A 19,473-nucleotide genomic window follows, 5' to 3' on the forward strand; every position below is an offset into this window, starting at 1 on the left:
CAGGTTTCTGGAAGACTTTAAGGAAAGCATGGGTCCGTATAGAATTTTAAACTCCTTTGTAAATCTTTCCAGGAGGTACACTGCTTACGCTGTGTCTTGGCATTATTACAGTAGCCTTCTCAAAGGTTCCAATAATAATAGTGTTTTTTGGCTCCTAATAACAGGCTGCTCTTGAGCTTCCTTGAGGATGGTGGTGAGTCTTGGCAACAGGTAGAAACTCTCAGTCCCCACATGAGCCTAGAAGAATGCTGAATTTAGGCAGCTTGATCAGAGAGGAATCAAGACATGAGGAGGATGGAGGCTTCTGGGCCCTCCTGTTCACAAGAGATGCATTTAGTTGTGCCTCTGGCTGCCATCTCTCCTTCAGACACCTGGCTTATCCCACAAAGGCTAAGGATCATTCCCACGAGTTCACTCAGCAGACCTTGTGGCAGTAGTGAGTTTTCCAAGGGGTGAAGCAGAGGACAGAAAGAGCCCACTGCAGCGGGCATCATGCCTTTCCTAAAATTGGAATGGATTCTCTCTCTCTTCTTGAGAAGTGCGGTAGTTGCCATTTCCAACAGAAACTTCTGACATGCCAAGAGGTACAGTGCAGGAAAGCCTAGGTGTTCACAAGAGGGGATTACTGCAATTTGGAATGGAAGTGTTCTGACTGGAAAGCTGCCTGATGAGGTCAAAGGGCCGAGTAGCACAAATGTTGTTCAATTTATCATGCACCTTATAACACAGAACCTTGAAAGCAAGGAAGAGGATTGTAGTGGGGTTCACTCAGAGGCCAGCTGGCTCAGTGGACATGCTGTGGCACAACAGTCTCCAAAGGCCAGAGGGATAGGGGGCTTTGTCAGGCAATCTCAGGGTCTGGCAGCCAAGTTACAGTCTGTCCTTCTCTATGTTGGACTGGGGCAAAGGGAAGAGTAAGGAGACCCGGGTGATCCCTCTGCACATGGTCCCAGCCCAGAGCCCAAGGGATGTGTCTGTCCCCTCTGGCTGATACCCCAGACCAGCCTCCCCTGGGCCACCTCCAACCCCCCCTCCCACCACCACCACCACCCACGGACTTTCTTCGTTTGGGGAATGGTCACAGCTCTCTGCTTCCCTTCTGACAGAAGGCTGTTCAAGTAGTCTCCGTGATTCTGACAGTTGGCTGGGGCTTCCCAGCTCACTTCGCAGTGTTCCATGATTTCCTCCTTGTCAGGGAGAAGGGGAGAGAAAAAGGGGTCAGGTTTCTGGCTGACTGGTTGGGCCTTACCCACAGTCCTTCCCCTGTATATTCCTAGAAGGTACTAACTGGCTTCCTCCCTGGGTACAGCCTCTTTTACACTCTTCCCGCAGCTTGATTGCCAGAGTCCCACTTTAACCAGGTCTCCTATTTGGAGCATGCTCCGCAGCTGCTGAGGGCCAGGGCCTTCTTGGCCCAGTACTGCTCCATCACCCCTTTAGTCTTAGTGAGGGGTCTGCAAACCCTATCACAAGGATATACATATTTTTTCCACTTTGTGCTGGGTGAACTCATGCATAATAGGAGTCCTCTCTCAAATGTAATGATTGACATGCTGGAAAATTAACCACAATATGCAACTGAAACTATTCCATGAAAAGTCGTTATAATACTCTACAACACCCTGCAGTGTTGGTCATTGCTAAGTGAGGAAGCTTAATACAGGCAGAAAGCATATCCATTTAATCAGTTAACCTATGGCAAAAGATTTTCATTTGAAGCATAGATTTTCTTCGTTATAGCTATGCATAACTAATTAGGCAGATCGGAACTAGGTCATGTTTTGTAGAGTTACTCATTTCTTGTCCCCAAGTAATACCTTAGCGACATTTATCTTACATTCTGATAGTCATTTACATGTCAGAAAAAACAACCACCAAGGGAGGGGATGACTACAGCAGCCTATTTTGATAATCTTTCCTTCAGAAAGGTTTTAGAATCTGACCGAATTTCCTATATAACGCTGCAAGAACCTATCTCCGTACAGGGGAAAACCAAAAATAAATTATTGGAACATGAACAGGTTTTTAACATTTGTGGCACTCTTCTTCAGACAGACAGACAGACAGACGCAGAGAATTGGTTTCCACAATTTAGGCAAAAAGCCGGCATAGCCTATATCTAATCCAAGCCTCCATAAATTATTAATACTAACAAAGAATTTAAAAAATGATGATCCCTGGAGTCTGCTGCTGCTGGGAATGCAGTCTTTCACAGAGGATAAAAGGTTAAAGCATGAAAAATCAAAAGACAATGTGCAAGTCTGGGCATTTAAAACGAATTTATATTGCTAATCTGATCTCTCTGACCAATTGTCAGAATTGCCCAGGAAATAAATATCTTTAGAGAACTGATGGACTTTTAAAGAAAATTTGTGTCAGGCAGCAGCAAGAGAAAGTGAAGATTAAAGTACTTATTCAGGGTCTTCTATGCAACACAGAAGAGTTCTAGCAAATATATTCCAGGTGTAATCAATTTGTCAAAGTCATAGCAAATTCAATACACTGTATTTTCTATTTCTTCTGATCAAATATATAAAACACATTACTAATCATTTAATTCAATCTATGTGTTGAAAAAACAGACACTCAAAATACTGACTATATTAAACATTAAGTTTCATTGTGATTTAAATAGTGCCTAACATGCTACACTGTGGATTAAATTTAAGAGATGTGAATTGAATGGAGAAAATGATCTATTGCGGCATTACAATAAAAATATGTGGACAAAAATATAAGACATATACCTTCAACACAGGAGACAAATGATCCTGGAGATTAGTTTTATTTCTGTTATTCAAATGAATGATACTGACTGAAGAGACATAAATGGTCAACATTGTCATAGGATAATATGCTCCATCTGCCACCAAGTACTTGGCCAAAGGTGAAGTATATGTTTTCAAAGTAGGGTCAGTGATTCTGTGACTCAGTGTACAGTTCCATTGAAATACTTTCTCATAAATAAGATAATAAATACAGCAATATTAATATTGGAGACAAGTGGCAATTTCTCACTGTGCAATGGGAAATCTGCTGCATACTGACTGTCTGTAACACATGACAGATTAGCTTTTTTAATCTCGAAGCCCATCAGATATAGTCAGAGCCCAGATACTCAGCTGTAGCTACGGAGTGCTCAAAGGGCTGCATGCGAAAGTGGTCTTAGGCCTCCTGGATCCAATCTGTACCAATCCATTCATCAGGAGGGCGAGCTGCTCTAATTTCTCCCAGCAACCAGAGTTAGCTGGGACATAAGAGAGCCTTGCCCACACAGGACTTGTCAAAAGAGCAGGTACAGGCCACTCAAGGATTCCCCTAGGTTGGGTAAATCATCTGACAACTGGGTTTTGTACCAGAACAGTGCTATAAAGCTGCCCTAACAGGGCAGGATCTGGCTTGGTGTTTTTTTAAAGTATACTGTACATTTATTAATTAGCCAACGGTTCACTAGTTGAAAGGTTTGGGGGAGGGGTGTAGTTTGTTTTATTGCTTTAAAAAAATATCAGCAGACAATAGTCAGCTATATTGGAATTCGTTCGACTGCCACAGCAGTTGTTTGGTACAATGCAGTTAGACCTGTTGTACATCTTCCATTTGCTCTCAGAGAAGTAGTATTCTATAGACTGGAATATTGTATCCTGAAAAAGTTTTATTCCATTTGCATAGTTCTTGTGACTTGTGCACTAGGAGAGGTTTTCAGACAAAAATATCATTGTGACAATCAGTCCAACAGAGTCAAAATTGCATAAAAAGCTTTTTAAGTAAAAACATTTCCCAGACGATTCACGAGAAGTGTTAACCTCTTTTTGATGATTCTTGATTACTTGATTACAGGCCTTTGGGACTAGCCAGAAAAAGGCAATGCTCAGTTCACTACACTAACTAATTTTTTAATTTGAAATTATTTCTTTCTCAAGTTTGTAGTTCAAATGCTTGCACAGCAGTATGGCTGAAGTGGGGCTGCTATCTAATCACTTGTACTTATGAATATTGAAATGTAACAATTTATGAATACTGTATGAAACCTGGTCAGTCAGGGTTACTGGGGTCAGAAGATTTGCCTGTGTGAATGCATTGATTTAGCAAGAGAAGGCTATGGGAATAACAAACAGGGAAGCAATCCAATGACTTCCCAGATAAGAACATCTAGGTAGACACTTGAAAGACAATGGGGCAAACTGTTGACTTCAAAAATCCTGTCTCCAACATGTTAGACATCTTGTTTTGCCAGAGTGGGCAGTTGCCAGATCAAAGGGCTATAAACAGTCAAAACGTGTTTTGATTCCTGCCAGGGTGGTGAGTTGCCAAGGGCTGCTCAGGATGTTCTCAATGAGCCCTGACAGGCTCAGATTCCCTGTGGGGCTTGTGTGGGGAACAGTGTGCACTACCTGCACCCTGCAGTCCAGGCCAACTCTTTCTCCACACACAGATCCTGACCTGATATGCTGCTGATGGCTTGTGGGTGGGGGAAGTGAGGGAAGGGGAGATCAGTGCCACAGAGGCAGCTGACCCTTCCACCATTCCATGCTGGAAGATTCAATTGTGCAGGGTCCCCTCTAAGTACATCTCACAGGGAGATGAGTGGGCCCCAAGATAGCTAACAGTTCCTATTTTCTTTAGGAAACAAGAATTGTTTTTCGCCTTTCAGCCAAAACTTTACACTTTACAATACTTGTTTTGATTAATGTTCTTATCTCTTAATATTTCAGTATTCTCAAAATTAAGCAGTCAGATAGTATATCACAAGACAACTTTTTGCAGTTGCCTTTATTCCATCAAACAAGTAGAAAGTACCATATCTGCCCCTATTGTTTTCCACAGGATTCATACATTTAGTTCACAAATTTATTTTAAACTATTCTCACATCTTTAATAAGTTACAAACGGTAAATCATCTCCCTTGTCACTGGATTTTATTTAATCAATTCAGATTATTTCAGAAAAATCCTAACATTACTCTTCCAATTAATTAATGTGAAAACTCTCTTGTTCTTCGCAGATAATTAAGCCCTAAGTCTGTATCCTTCCAAAAAAACTGCACTGATTTTTAACATTTTTTTTACAGTCTAAAAATACTGTGTGAGATGGGATTCTTTTCTAAAAGTATTAGCAATAAGGACTTTTTGTGCTTTCAGTATCCTTTGTCTGTTTCACAGTCTGAAGTTTAAGGTAATCTCAAAATGGTGTAGGAGCATTGATTTACAAGTTAAATGGGTTTTTGCTTTGCTAAGTCATTTACCTAGCTGTTCAGCAATTAAGCATCAAATAGAACCCAAGACTGCTGCTCAAATGATGTACAAATAAAATATCAGCACTATACAATTACTGCTGATTACCACTGGCCTCTCAGTATGCCCTTTAGCTGCTCATCCATCACCAAGAGATAACTGACAGCAGTACATAAAGTCCTTCTCAAAAATCTATTGGATGAATCAGATTTCTTGGTCTCTCCTCTTATCCTCACAACTGTTGTCTTTTTGTCTTGCCTAGATTAAGTCTCCCAGACTCTGTCATCACTTTACACTCATATAGCCTCATCTAATTATGCATCTGGGTTGCAATCTATTTATCTCTGGAACACAACTCTCAAAATGCTCCTAACATATTAGCACCACCACAAGTTCACTCACAACTCTTCCCGAGGAAATGTATGGTTATCAGTTTGCCAAAAACTGATCAGAGAATCTGGAAATCACTAGTTCCCCACTTCCTTTCTACCAGAACTTCTGCAAATGTGTCATTCCTTCTTCTGGATCTCAAAATTGCCATGAAACTGACAGCCTAACTCTTGGCACGTCTTGATGCCCACAGCGTGTTCTCTCTCAACAGCCACACCTTGCCCCATCCTCATTTTGTTAGCATGCTTTTGCAACTCTTCCTCTCACCCAATGAAATTCCTTTGCCAACTGCAGTATTATCAATCCCAACAATTTATAAATAATGAGTCAGAAACTAAAAAATCATGAGATTGGCTTTAAGATCATGATATATTTTGTAAAAAGCGTTGAGCTTTTTATTTGCTTTCTGGTTTTTGAGTCTTTGTGGGTCCTGTTTTCGAACTTTCCTCTGCAACCATGAGGATTATAAACTTACTTACAAAAAAATCTGAGATTTACATCTAATCACTTTCCTCCAGGAACAGGAGCTTTAAGGAATATGCACTCTGCAGAATTTTAGTTCACTCCTTTTTTCTCCTACCCTTGCATCTCTTAAAGGATCAGTGGTAATTTTGTTCTTATTGTCTCAAACAGGTGTTTCCTCTTTCCTTAATCATTAACACTCAGTCCAAGACAGCTCATCACAACAGATGCAGAGGACTCTGCTGGAAAAGCATGAGGAAATGCTACGTGCATGAAAAGCTCAGATTCCTATGCATATTTCCTTTTGGTAATGTATTCTAAATACTCTAAATGTACATCTATGGCAGCTCACAGCTCTATACTTTGGACACATTTTAAAAGGAAAACTATCATTTGCAATGGTTCATGGGTGGGACATATCGACATAAATTCATGGTGGCATTTGAATCTACATAGCATGACGATCAAGTGCTTAGATGATGTGAATAATGTGCTTTCTAATAGCACCTACTATCTCGGCTTCAGTTAAGTGCATGCTAGTTTTCCCATTAGCAACATATACTTTCATGGGTTCTTAACCTACTGCACAATTCACTATTTTCAAAAAGAGCCTCACAAACCATAATAGCCCCACAGCAACCACGAAAGCCAAATAAGTGCTGTTAAACACTGTCTAAATAAGTATTTACAGGATAGAACAAAGTATCTCTAAAGTAGTCATTACAGTCTATTGGGTAACTAATGCAATTATCTGAAAAAAATCTCTCACTACTGAGGAGCTGATGGATTCTTGACAACTACAATATTTTCTCTTTGAACAGAAAATCTAAAAAAAAAGATCAATGCAAACTATATAATTGTAGTACCTGCTTACTGGCAACTCCTCAGAACAATAAAATACAAAAATGGGTTGAAGTGTGAGGAGATAGCTGTCGTTTGCTGTACATAACGCTTCTGTTGGCAGAAAGGCTGCTTTTACCTGGAAGTAAAACTGAGCAAGTCCTTAGGTGGAAGAGAATTTTTTTGTAAAAAATAACATTATCTGCCCAGCCAGTGGAAAACAAAACCAAAAGAACAGTTTTAGAAAAGCGTTGATAATGTGTAGTCTCCTAGAATGTTTATAATTTATCATAAACTGTTATCAAACCTAAGACCTATGTGTTACCAAACCATTTCATAAGCTATAATCCTGAAATATTTACACATTAAATCACTGTACATATGCAAATAGCCCTCAACGTTACTTGTGTGCCTAGAGGGTTTGCAGGATTGGAGTCCTTGTGTGTAAATTCAAAGGACAGCAAATAGAATGGGACAAAAATGAGATGACAGTATAAATCAGAGTGTCAATGTCTTCACTGTCTATATATCAATCCTGCTCTTTATTTCACACCTTTACTTAAAATTGTCTCCTCAGCTTCATTTAAAATCCCAATTTTTAAAAGGTCCTTAAGTCCTAAAAAGCCCCCAGCAGCTAAGTCATCAGTAAAAGGGTGGCTACTATATCAAACCACTGGATTTATTTTCCCTACAAACTAAGGGCCAGATTGTGGCACACCTTGCATGCAAGCAGCAGGGAATACAGGGGGTATTAGTGATCTCCCTTACTCCTTGTGCTAATGCACTGTATTATAGCTTCCTGTGAAAGTGGGAAGCAGCCTACATTTCCCACCCTCACCCCAAACGTGGGTGGGAAGTGCTGAAGGGAGTAGCTGGAGCCTAGACTCCACACACACCTGTAAGTTTTAGTTATGCCAGTGTATCAGTAAGCAAATACTGTGACACCCTCCCCAGAACAGTGAGAAGATCAGGAGGATGATGGTGCTCAAATGAGCTAGTCTCCCTTCTGGGCTGCTCCAGGGATCATGTGTTATTGCCCTGCCCCTTACCTTGAGCTAGGCCCCAATCTAATGGTCTAGCCCTAAGAAACTAGCACTGCCTTGGTACAAACAAGTCAATTTCTGGATATCACACACACACACACACACACACACACACACACACACGAATAATGACGGAAAGTTCAACATGAGCAAAATCAAATACTATTATTGTTGGCAAGAAATGGTAAATGTGAGCTAGCAGCAGAATTGAAAACACCCTTTTGAATATCCCATAAGGAAATACCCTTTGCCAAGAAAAATATCAAGACAGAATATGGTTTCAAAAATCTATAATTAGCAGAAGAAAAAGTATTTATTTTATTTTGTTTTACCATAGGAGACATAAATATGCATTTGATATTCTATCCTTGCATGTTGCCAATTAATAAAATGGAAAGATTTAGGAGGATATTTTTGTTACAAATCCATGTCTACAAATATCTGGTTTCAGAGTAACAGCCGTGTTAGTCTGTATTCGCAAAAAGAAAAGGAGTACTTGTGGCACCTTAGAGACTAACCAATTTATTTGAGCATGAGCTTTCGTGAGCTACAGCTCACTTGAGCTGTAGCTCACGAAAGCTCATGCTCAAATAAATTGGTTAGTCTCTAAGGTGCCACAAGTACTCCTTTTCTTTTTACAAATATCTGGAAATCGGGAGCTACCAAATAAAATAATAATCTACAACTGTTTAAATAAGTTGCTTTTGGAACAGCACCTCTTTGTTCAAAGTCAGCTTCAGAAGTAGAACCATAAGCTGCTAAGCATTATGGGTCAAATTCTGCCCTCAGTGCAATCACAGGAACAGAATAGATTTCAATGGGAGCTACATGCATAGGAGGGCAGTAGGTAGTACTTTAAGAACTGCAGGAAGGAGTAGTTTTATTTATGTACTGATACTATGTAAGTTCCTCAGGGAAGGGATTTTTTTATTTAGAGTTGTACAGTGCCTATCACAGAGTGGTAGTCTATGACTGGGGGACCCTAAGGACTACAGTAAAACACAGTAATAATAACTGCAGCAAATATAAACAAAACCATTCTATACAATGACATAAAGCTTAGAAAATGTTGTCAAGTGATTTTAGGACTAAAATTTACTAATGTATTTTTAGTATCTGTTTGCAGAGTCCAAACAACTTTTTTTAACATTAATTATTTGAAGAATAGTTTTGTTTAATAATAATAGAAGAACAAGAGAGACCAGTTTTAACAGCACTGCACTCATAAGCAACGGTAAGCCCTGATGCTACAATGAGCCCTATTTTGGTGGGCCCCAGCACCCACACAGAGCCATAAGTTCAATGGCAGCACTATGCCAGCAGGATTGGGGCCTTGACATATAACAAACTGAAGTATTACAGGATAGGGGCTGTAATGTATAAAAAGTGAAATCTACAACCAATCGAGAAAATAAAGTCAGTCATGAAAATCATTTGTTTTACACTTCCAATTTTTAAATATTCTGAAAATACCTTGGCAGTCATTTTGCATATTGCATATAATATGCCTTTAGCACTGTACTGTTTAAAAAAAGAAACTTTCTAGTCTACAGTCCATCAGCAAATTAATGTTTCCAGATCCATCAATATTCCATACACTATTATAACATAGTAATTTCAAGCATCTGTTTAAGAGCACTCTTTAAAGTGGTAGACAGAAGCCCCGTAATCTTTATTGAAGTATTACTATAGGCCTAGATTTTTATTTTATGATTGGACACACAGCTGACAATCATAAATAAATTCAGTTTCATTGCTCCATAATCTAACTTTTTAAAGAGGAAGCAGTAGCAATTTTGCAGACCCTAATATGATCAGACAATTTAATACTTCAGTGTACTATGACCCTCTCCCTTCCTACAAATTCTTCATATAGTATAAAATATAATTTGGTTGAAGAGTGTAATGATGGTAATTAAGAGTATGTCTCTTAATTCTGATATCATGGAAATAAGGAGCACATGCTTAAATTAAAGTGATTTAGCAGCACTTATACCAGCTCATACACTTGGCATTACCATATTAATTGGTATAATATTCTTGTTCATTATCCATTACACCCCTTGACATTGCTATTACAAATTAATAGATGAAAGAATAGATCTCTTCCACATCTCTCCATCTATCAAAAACCAAATAGGGTCAAATCGCCAATAAGGAGACTCCGCAAAAATCACTAAAGTAGGAAAGCCCCAAATGGTTTGGAAGCAATTTATTATATACAAAACAACCCTTCCATAACCTTAGTTTGACAGTTCAAGAAGCATTTTGGGTAAATTACATTAATAGAAAGTGGTTGAGGTGGAAATAAATTAATGATGTTCCAAAAGGCAATTAGTATGGTTACTTTCACTGTGTTTTTTAGACAGAGAAAGGTGGTGGTAAAGAATACAAACAGCCTTGAAGGATTGATTCTTCCTGATCACATAGGGAAACTGGCTGGGGATCTGCTGAAGGGATATTTACAATAGGTTAGTTGCTTTCAGAGCTAGTTTTTGCCATCATAATGGGAACCAAAAACAAATATATGAATAAAAATAAAGGGAGGGAAAAACTAAAAGACAAAACAGAGGCACAAGCCAACATGGTATGTTCACTATCAGACAACCTTTTTATTAGAGGATATTTTTAAAATATGTTTTTTATGCAATCAACCTTTTACTTCAATTATATGCTACTCTATTCTTTCAACATTTTTTCACATCTAAAACATCTGAGGATATCCGAGGATGGTCATAGCTAAGATTGTAGATACCTGTAAAGACAGGTTCTAACCAGATGCAAAAGACAAGTTTATCTAATTAAAGTAACTGTAAGGGTATGTCTACACTATGAAATTAGATCGAATTTATAGAAGTCGTTTTTTTAGAAATCGTTTTTATATATTCGAGTGTGTGTGTCCCCACAGAAAATGCTCTAAGTGCATTAACTTGGTGGAGTGCTTCCACAGTACCGAGGCAAGCGTCGACTTCCGGAGTGTTGCACTGTGGGTAGTTCCCCCAGTTCCAGCAGTCTCCGCTTCCCATTGGAATTCTGGGTTGAGATCCCAATGCCTGATGGGGCTAAAACATTGTTGCAGGTGGTTCTGGGTACATATCGTCATACCATCAGGCCCCCGTTCCCTCCCTTGCTCCGTGAAAGCAGCAGCAGACAATCGTTTTGCGCCTTTTTTCTTGAGCTCTGCATGGTCACCATGCTCTGCATGGTCACCCGCAGCTTGCCACGCTGGCCAAACAGGAAATGAGATTCAAAAGTTCGCGGTTCTTTTCCTGTCTACCTGGCCAGTGCATCTGAGTTGAGAGTGCTGTCCAGAGTGGTCACAATGGAGCACTCTGGGATAGCTCCCGGAGGCCAATACCGTCGAATTGTGTCCACAGTACCCCAAATTCGACCTGGCAAGGCCGATTTAAGCGCTAATCCACTTGTCAGGGGTGGAGTAAGGAAATTGATTTTAAGAGTCCTTTAAGTCGAAAAAAAGGGCTTCATCGTGTGGACGGGTGCAGGTTTACATCGATTTAACGCTGCTAAATTCGACCTAAAGTCCTAGTGTAGACCAGGGCTAAGACTCCCATCATAATAGTATATAATGTGCTGGATCCTAAGTAAATTCATCCAATCTCTTCTATTTATAGTTTTTCGTAGCTGGATCCCACTTTGCTGTTCCAGGTAGTCTCAGCAAAAAGTGGTCTGGCTAAGAGTTAAAGTTCTCCTAGGCTACTGAGTTATTAAAACTTTATTTAATTTTTTTCCCATTCCTTTCATCACCCTATGTGTCAGAACCACTAATCATTATCTTGGAGTTTTCTCTAGCTCCCAATTCCAGAGCAAGTCAGAAACACCAACATTTTCTCAGTGATTCTTCAAGTTCTAATCTGAATATGGTAGCATGTAGACTAGAAAAATGGGGGTTAGAATATGCATCCATGTATAGATAAGACGATTCCATGCCTCTATCTCTTAATGTTCAACACCATGCATATGGAACACTTCCATTTCACCAACTCAAACTAATCTTTCTGCACATTCCTGTTAGGCTTGTTATTTATTTTGCATTTGTTTGCACTGCCTGCAGTACTGTATATCATTAAAATGTGTATACATTACCGTGTAATTAAACAGCAGTCATGTATTATGCTGTCCTCCACAAATATGCCACTCTCTTCATCAGTTCCAATAAGATGACCGTCATGGTACCAGTGTACTTGGGTAGTGTTGTCGACGTATGTTGCAGTGCACTGAAATGGCAAGCGGTCTCCATGAAAAACCACCTGCCTTTGTGATGGTATCAGTTCAAAAAGAGGCAGTTCCAAAGGTCCAGCTGTGGAAAAAAAAATTCCTGTTATTTAAGGAATGGAAAACAGGCCATAGTGTGCTTTTCAAAAATTGCTTGGATTTTGTTAATAGCTATTATTTCTACAAGTGTCAGCATGCATTATAGAAGAAATCAAGTGTTCTACAATTTAACACTTTCAGATAAGATCAAACATTTTTCATGCACAGGACAAAATATGCAATCAAATATCTACTCTACATCTACTACTGCTTTTCTTGCATAAAGCAATAAAAACACAATACTGGCTACACACCATGTATAATACTGCACCCATCATGCACAGAATAGATTTTTTTCTGAATTCTCTTGCACGTGAGTTTGTCTTATTACTTTTTCATTGATTGGGATTCTCTGAAGTTAATTCATTCATTGCCTCTGCATTTATTTTACCAGGAAGCAATGGCACAATGGCTGCCCAAGGAGACTTTTGTGCCTCATGTGCATTGTGAAGATGGGCTCTGCACCATCCCAAAATACGCTGAGGCAGAGGGAACTGTTGAGGGTGAGTTGGGGAAGGAGCTATTGGATCTGCTTACATAGATACAGTGTTCCTCACAATTAAGGTGGATGTGGAGGGGCTGAAGCTGCTTCTCAAGCCCATAGTGAGCGATAGCAGCTTCCAAGGAACTGAACTTCAGCTTCATCATGACTTGCCCCACTACTTAGTTCCTAGCATGAATAATCAGATTTTTTGTGGGGAAAATCTATTTTCTCTACAACTAGTGAAACACACACACACACACACACACACTCTGCAGCTATGTTTAAGTGCACATCTTAGACTTAAAGATGTTGTCTATCAAGGACCATCTGTAATCAGACCTGCTGAATTGTTTGTCAGCTGATGATTGTCTATGTCTGCTGCAGCTAACTTTAAAAGACACGCCCCCTAAGACAACTCACTTCCAAAGGAACTCTCCTTTAGGTTAACCATAATTGGAGCAAAAGGTAAATTTGTTTTCTTCACAGTTCACCTATGCGATCAGCTGGCAACCACAATGGCTAAATCCACAGATTGTTATAGCCATCCACATTTCGTATAAAAAGTTAGTGTTGTTCTACAATAGTTGTTATTGCTGATTATTAAAGCAAAACAGGACAAATTAGAAAGTTTGTCTTTAAACATGTAAATTATTACTCTAGCAAAGCTGTATTGAAAAAAGAATTAACAGAACTTTGACAAAAATTAAAGACATACAATCATTGCCACAACCACTGAGAAGGAGGAAGAGCAAAGAAAGGAATTAAGTTGCATTTAGCTGGAGTTTCAACAACTGAGAATGGTTTTGGATTCAGTTCCATTTTCTGAAAAATGTCGCCACATATTTGAGTTAAAAGGATGCATTCAAAGTAATCTGGTAATCTGAAATTCTCCTCCTTAAATGCTTGAGAAAAAAGCTTACCACCTTGGAGACTACCAGATGGAAATTTACCCAGACTAAAGCAAAATTCCTCTTTTGCCCAGTAAATTATGTCCTCCTATGCAATGATTTTTTTTTTACCATGAATACTGTAGAGTGTATGTTTGAGTGATTAGTGACAAAGCCAATAAAACTATTCTAGCGAACCTTAGTCAGTGTGGCCATCATGGTCCAGAAACCCTAAGGGGAGAACAGAAGGTTTTAACCCCCAAAATGATCAGTTAAACCAATTGATTGTATATTGTGTTATTGTACAATAAAACATATCAGTTAAGGTCTTTTATGAAAGCCTGTAATGTTCTGAACTTAATGGTCAAGACTGGTTATGAATGTATATATTTTTGTATATAGAAAATTGTGCTTATAATCTCTGGCACAAATTCAACTACACCTCATGGCAGGATGGTGAGAAGTTAAGCAGAGAGCCGCACCTGTCAAGCCAGTTGTTTACGTGCAACAGGCTTAAAGTAACTCTCTGTTGTCCAGTCCAGGAAAGGACAACGGTGGACCACTAGAGTTCATGGAAAGACATTTAGACAACTCAAAATTGAAAAGAATATCCTGACTCCTGGACACCAAATCAGGAGGAAATTTCCCCATTCTGATTAACCATGAGTCAAGGTAGACTTGGGGGGCAGGGAGAGGAGAAGAGAAGGAAAAAAGCCTTTTAAAAAGCAGATTTGGGATTGAAGCTCAGGGGACAGTCTTGAGAAAGGAGGATGCTCATGAACAGTGGATCCCGCCTACAACTAGGGGATATGCTGGGAAATTGTTTTAAGGCAATAGGTAACTCTTATTAGAAAAGTATCAGAGGGGTAGCCATGTTAGTCTGGATCTGTAAAAGCGGCAAAGAGTCCTGTCGCACTTTATAGACTAACAGACGTATTGGAGCATAAGCTTTCCAGAGGCAGTTATAAATACGCATCCGACGAAGTGGGTATTCACCCACGAAAGCTTATGCTCCAATACGTCTGTTAGTCTATAAGGTGCCACAGGACTCTTTGCCTCTTATTAGAAAAGACATTTTACCTAAGAAAGTGTAAAGCCTGAGGTTGTATCTTTATCTTTATTTTCTGTGCAACTTTTATGTTTGCTTTCCCTTATGATTTCACCTTTCCATCTGTGATTTTTCTATTATATAAACTTTTTGTTTATTTTTATCCCAAGCAGGTCTCTGGTGTGCAAACTGTGTGGAGTGTTTATGCCAAAGGGAGCTGATAACTGGGGTTAGGTTTTCACACCTTGTGGGGGTGATGAACCAGAGGGGAATGGCCTGAGTGTCTGGTAATTAAGAACTCATGGAAGAAATATTTGGGGAGACTAGGGACTGGAAGGGCTGTTGGAGTCATCCTGCAAAGAGTAACTGGGCAGGTGAGCCTCCTTAAATGCTTGCGGGATGGCTACTACTGGTGTCAGGGATCCAAACCATAACAAACAAACAAAGGCTCTCAAGGTTACGGGGCAGGCAGTGACAACTCCTTGCTGATCTGAGTAGTCCCCAAAACGTCACAGTCAGCAAACCTCATTTACTGTGATGGAAAGAAACCACATTGCACAGATGATTCACCAACCTGCATCCAGTGCTTTTGACATTTGTGTCTTTTACAGTACAAACAGGACATCTTACAACCTAAAAACAAGGTTTCAGTGCATTTAAAATGTTCTTTAAAAACATCACAAAGACTGCCAAAATGAAACCATGTTCATTTGCTGAAACACATCTTTAAATATATTTTGGTCTACAATAAAACTACCTGTGGTATGTTTCAGCATATTGGTTGTTCAAACTACAAGCCTGCTACCCACTAAAAGCCCCACAATCAGTGGGTCACTGTGGAGTAGTTATTCATCTGATTAAACTAACAGATTTGCTAAATCTTTAAATGTGCCCAGCTGTTTTTGTCTGAATAATATATTGCAAATTGAACAAAGTGTATAAAATTCTAGCTTCCACCAACCCCAATATTAAAAGCACTTAAATAAAATGTATGCCTATAAACTACCCACATATATTTAATCATATTTTCAGTTTGGAAGCACAAATATCTTTAAATAGGCTGAGACAAGACTATTATATGATTATTGGAAAATACTGCAGTAAATAAAATGTTCATTTCACAGCCAGGTACATGCAAAAGAGATGAGAGGCCAACAATATAGAATCATAGGGTTAAAAGGGACCACAAGGGTTATCTAGTCTAACCCCTTGCCAAGATGCAGGATTTGAGCGTCTAAACCATTCAAGACAGATGGCTATCCAGCCTCCTTTTGAAAACCTACAGTGAATAAGCTTTCACACCCTCCTGAGGCAGTCAGTTCCATTGTCCTACTGTTCTTACAGTTAGGAAGTTTTTCATGAGATTTAATCTAAATCTGGTATGCTGTAGTTTGAACCCATTGCCTCTTGTGCTGCCCACTGTGGCAAAAGAGAACAACTTTACTCTATCTTTTTTTATGGCAGCCTTTCAAATATTTGAAGACTGCTATCGTGTCCCCACTTAATATCCTCTTTTCCAAACTAAACATCCCCAGTTCCTTCAGCCTTTGCTCATATGGCTTTCATTACATCCCTTTGATCATCTTTGTCGCTTGCCTTTGGACCCTTTCTAGTTTCTCTACATCCTTTCTATACATTAGTGACCAAAACTGGACACAGTACTCCTGCTGAGGCCTAACCAGCGCCGAATAGAGCGGTACTATCACCTCCTATGACTTGCATGCCATGCCTCTGTTAATGCAACCTAAAATTGCATTTGCTTTTTTTGCAACAGCATTGCATTGCTGACTCACGTTTAGGCTGTGAGCCACCACAACTCCAAGATCCTTCTCAGCAGTGCTGCTGCCAAGCCAGTTTCCCCCCATTCTGTATTTGTGCATTTGTTTTTTTCCCCTTAAGTGTGGCACCTTACATTTGTCTTTGTTGAATTTCATTTTGTCGTCTATAGCCCAGTTCTTCAATTTATCAAGATTCCTCTGAATCTTAGCTCTATTCTCCACAGTATTGGCAACCACACCCTATCTTTATCTCATCTGAAAACTTGATCAGTATGCTCTCTATGCCTACATCCAGGTCCTTAATAGAGATGTTAAACAACACCAGACACAGAACAGCTCCCTGTGGAACCCCACTTGAGACCTCCCTCCAATCCCACATCATTCCATTAATAGCTACTCTTTGTTTGCAGTCGTTTAACCACTCATTGGTAGCTCTGTCAATCCCGCATTTCTCCAGCTTACTTATCAGAATGTCCAATGGGACTGTGTCAAAAGCCTTGCTGAAGTCCACCTCATAAGTATATTATGTCCACCTCATTCCCCCATCTACCAAATCAGTTATGCTGTTAAAGAAGAAAATCAAGCTGGTTTGGCATGATTTGTTCTTAGTAGCAGCCAGCGTGGCTGCTAAAGATTACCCCTCCATCCTCCAGGTATTCACAAATTGAATGTTTTATACATTGTTCTAGTAGCTTCACAGGTAAAGTCAGACTGTCGGGTCTATAGGTCCCCTGCACCTCCTTTTTGCCCCTCTCTAAAGACAGGCAGTAGGTTAGCCCTTCTACAGTCTTCCAGGACCTCTCCTATCATCCATGAGTTTGTAAATATTATTGCCAGTGACTCAGAGATTTCTTCAGCTAATTCCTTCAGTACCCTTGGGTGAATAGCATCTGGACCCGCTGATTTGAATTCATTCAAATTCATCAGAAGATATCTGATCTGCATCTCTTCCCCTTTATTGTCTATGGTAATTTCACTAGTTGTCCGGTGACATGTCAAATTTTTTGAGAAGACTGAAACAAAATAGGCACTCAGCAGCTCTGCTGTCCTATCATTTTCTATTACCAGCTCACATTCTCTATTGAGCAACAGATTCACACCATCCATGATCCATTTTTTTGTCTGATATATTTGAAGAACCCCTTCCTGTTGTCTCTAACATTTCTTGCCAGGTGTAACTCATTGTTTGCCTTAGCTTTCCTGATTTTGTCCCTACACACCTGCACTATTACTGTGAAAACTTCCTTGGTGACATGCCCCTCCTTCCATTTCCTGTATGTATCCCTTTTGGTTTTTAGAGAACTAAAAAGCTCCTTTTGCAGCCACATTGGCCTCCTGTGGCTCTTCTTGTCTTTCCCCTGCGTTGGAATAGCTTGATGTTGAGCCTCTAGTATTACATCTTTTAAAAACCAACCCCCTTCAACTCCTTTTCTTCCTAATTGGTCTTTCCATGAACCTTTCCTACTATTTCTCTGAGTCAGTTGAAATCTGCCTTTCTGAAGCCCAGTGTCCTTGTTTTGCTGTTCTCATGTCCTCCTTTCCATAGTATCTTGAATTCTATCAGATCAGGATCACTTCCTTCCAAGTTACACCTCCAAGTTTGCAACTAATTCATCCCTGTTGGTCAAAACCAGACCCAAAACGATGCCCTAGTTGTTTCCTCAACTTTCTGAATCAGAAAGCTGTCCCCTACACGTTCTAGGAATTTTCAGGACATATTATGTTTTGCTGCCATAGTCTTCCAACAGAAATGAGGGAAGTTAAAATATCCCATTAATACCAGCTCCCGTGTGTTAGCTAATCTTGTTACCTGCTTGCAGAATGATTCATCCCCTTCCTCGTCCTGATTTGGTGGTCTTTAATAGACCCTCAAATAACATCACTACTGTTCTTTTCCCTTGTTATCCCCCCCAGAGATTCTCAGTAGGTCTGTTGCTCACTTCCCCTTGGACCTCGGAGCAAGTGTACACATACCTGATGTACAGCGCAACATCTCCTCCTTTTTTCGCATAGTTATCCTTTTGGAACAAGCTATATCCCTCATTCTTGGTACTCCAATTATGGGAGCTTTCCCACCAAGTTTATGTGATGCCAATTAAGTCATAATTTTCTTCATATACCATGACTTCCCGTTCATCCTGCTTGTTCCCCATACTCCTTGCATTTGTATACAGGCATCAAAGATATTTTGCAGACTGCCATGCTGCTTTTCTTTTTGTCTTTATAATGCAGTTGTGATTTCGACACCCTTCTCCATAAAGTAGCCCCCTCATCTTAGTTAGTTTAGCCTAGATGCACTTTGCCTGGATTTTTGTCACCATCCCCCACAGGACCTCATTTAAACCTTTCCTTATCAGGTTAGCCAGACAACATCCAAAGATGCTGCTCTGAGAATTTGATATATGGAGTCCATCTCAGCACAGTAATCCGCTTTCTTGGAAAATCAGCTTGTTGTCAAAGAAGCCAAAGCCCTCTCACCAACACCACCTGCATAACCATGCATTTCCTTTCACAATTCCACAGTCCCTTCCAGGGCCTTTTCCTTCAACAAGGTGGATGGATGAGAACACCATTTGCACCCCAAACTCTGTTATCCTTCCTCCCAGAGCCACATAGTCTGCAGTGTTCTGCTCAGGGTCATTCTTGGAAGTATCACTGGTGACCACATGGATAAATAGCAAGGGGTAGCAGTCTGAGGGCTAAAATTACTTTAGCTTGTGCTTAACGTATTTTCTACTCTCTCTCTCTCTATATGAATACAAAACAGAATCGAGTCTCACAGCTCAAAGATCAGATCCTGACACTCTTCATCAGGTTGAGTAGTACCTTACCCTGCAAGTAATTCTATTTATTTCAACAATACTATTCAGATTCCAATTTGACTATTCAGTGTGCATAAACACAACCAAAGCTTACTCTTACTTAGTAGAAAGTAGCCCGTGTCCAACCGTGTGCTATACACAAAATCTGATGAGTTC

At 39.8% G+C, this 19,473-nt stretch overlaps 1 protein-coding gene across 1 annotated transcript in view; it reads right to left on the bottom strand.

The window, feature by feature from the left end:
* The window catches only part of ADGRA1 (adhesion G protein-coupled receptor A1), a 468,757-nt gene that overhangs the window by 207,794 nt on the left and 241,490 nt on the right, over positions 1-19,473 (bottom strand). Inside the window, exon 7 of the mRNA XM_074959108.1 lies at positions 12,071-12,284. Within this exon, the coding sequence (XP_074815209.1) occupies positions 12,071-12,284 (214 nt within the window). The remainder of the gene's footprint in view (positions 1-12,070; positions 12,285-19,473) is intronic.

Source organism: Natator depressus, chromosome 7 (assembly GCF_965152275.1).
Source record: "Natator depressus isolate rNatDep1 chromosome 7, rNatDep2.hap1, whole genome shotgun sequence".
NCBI classification, from domain to species: domain Eukaryota; kingdom Metazoa; phylum Chordata; order Testudines; family Cheloniidae; genus Natator; species Natator depressus.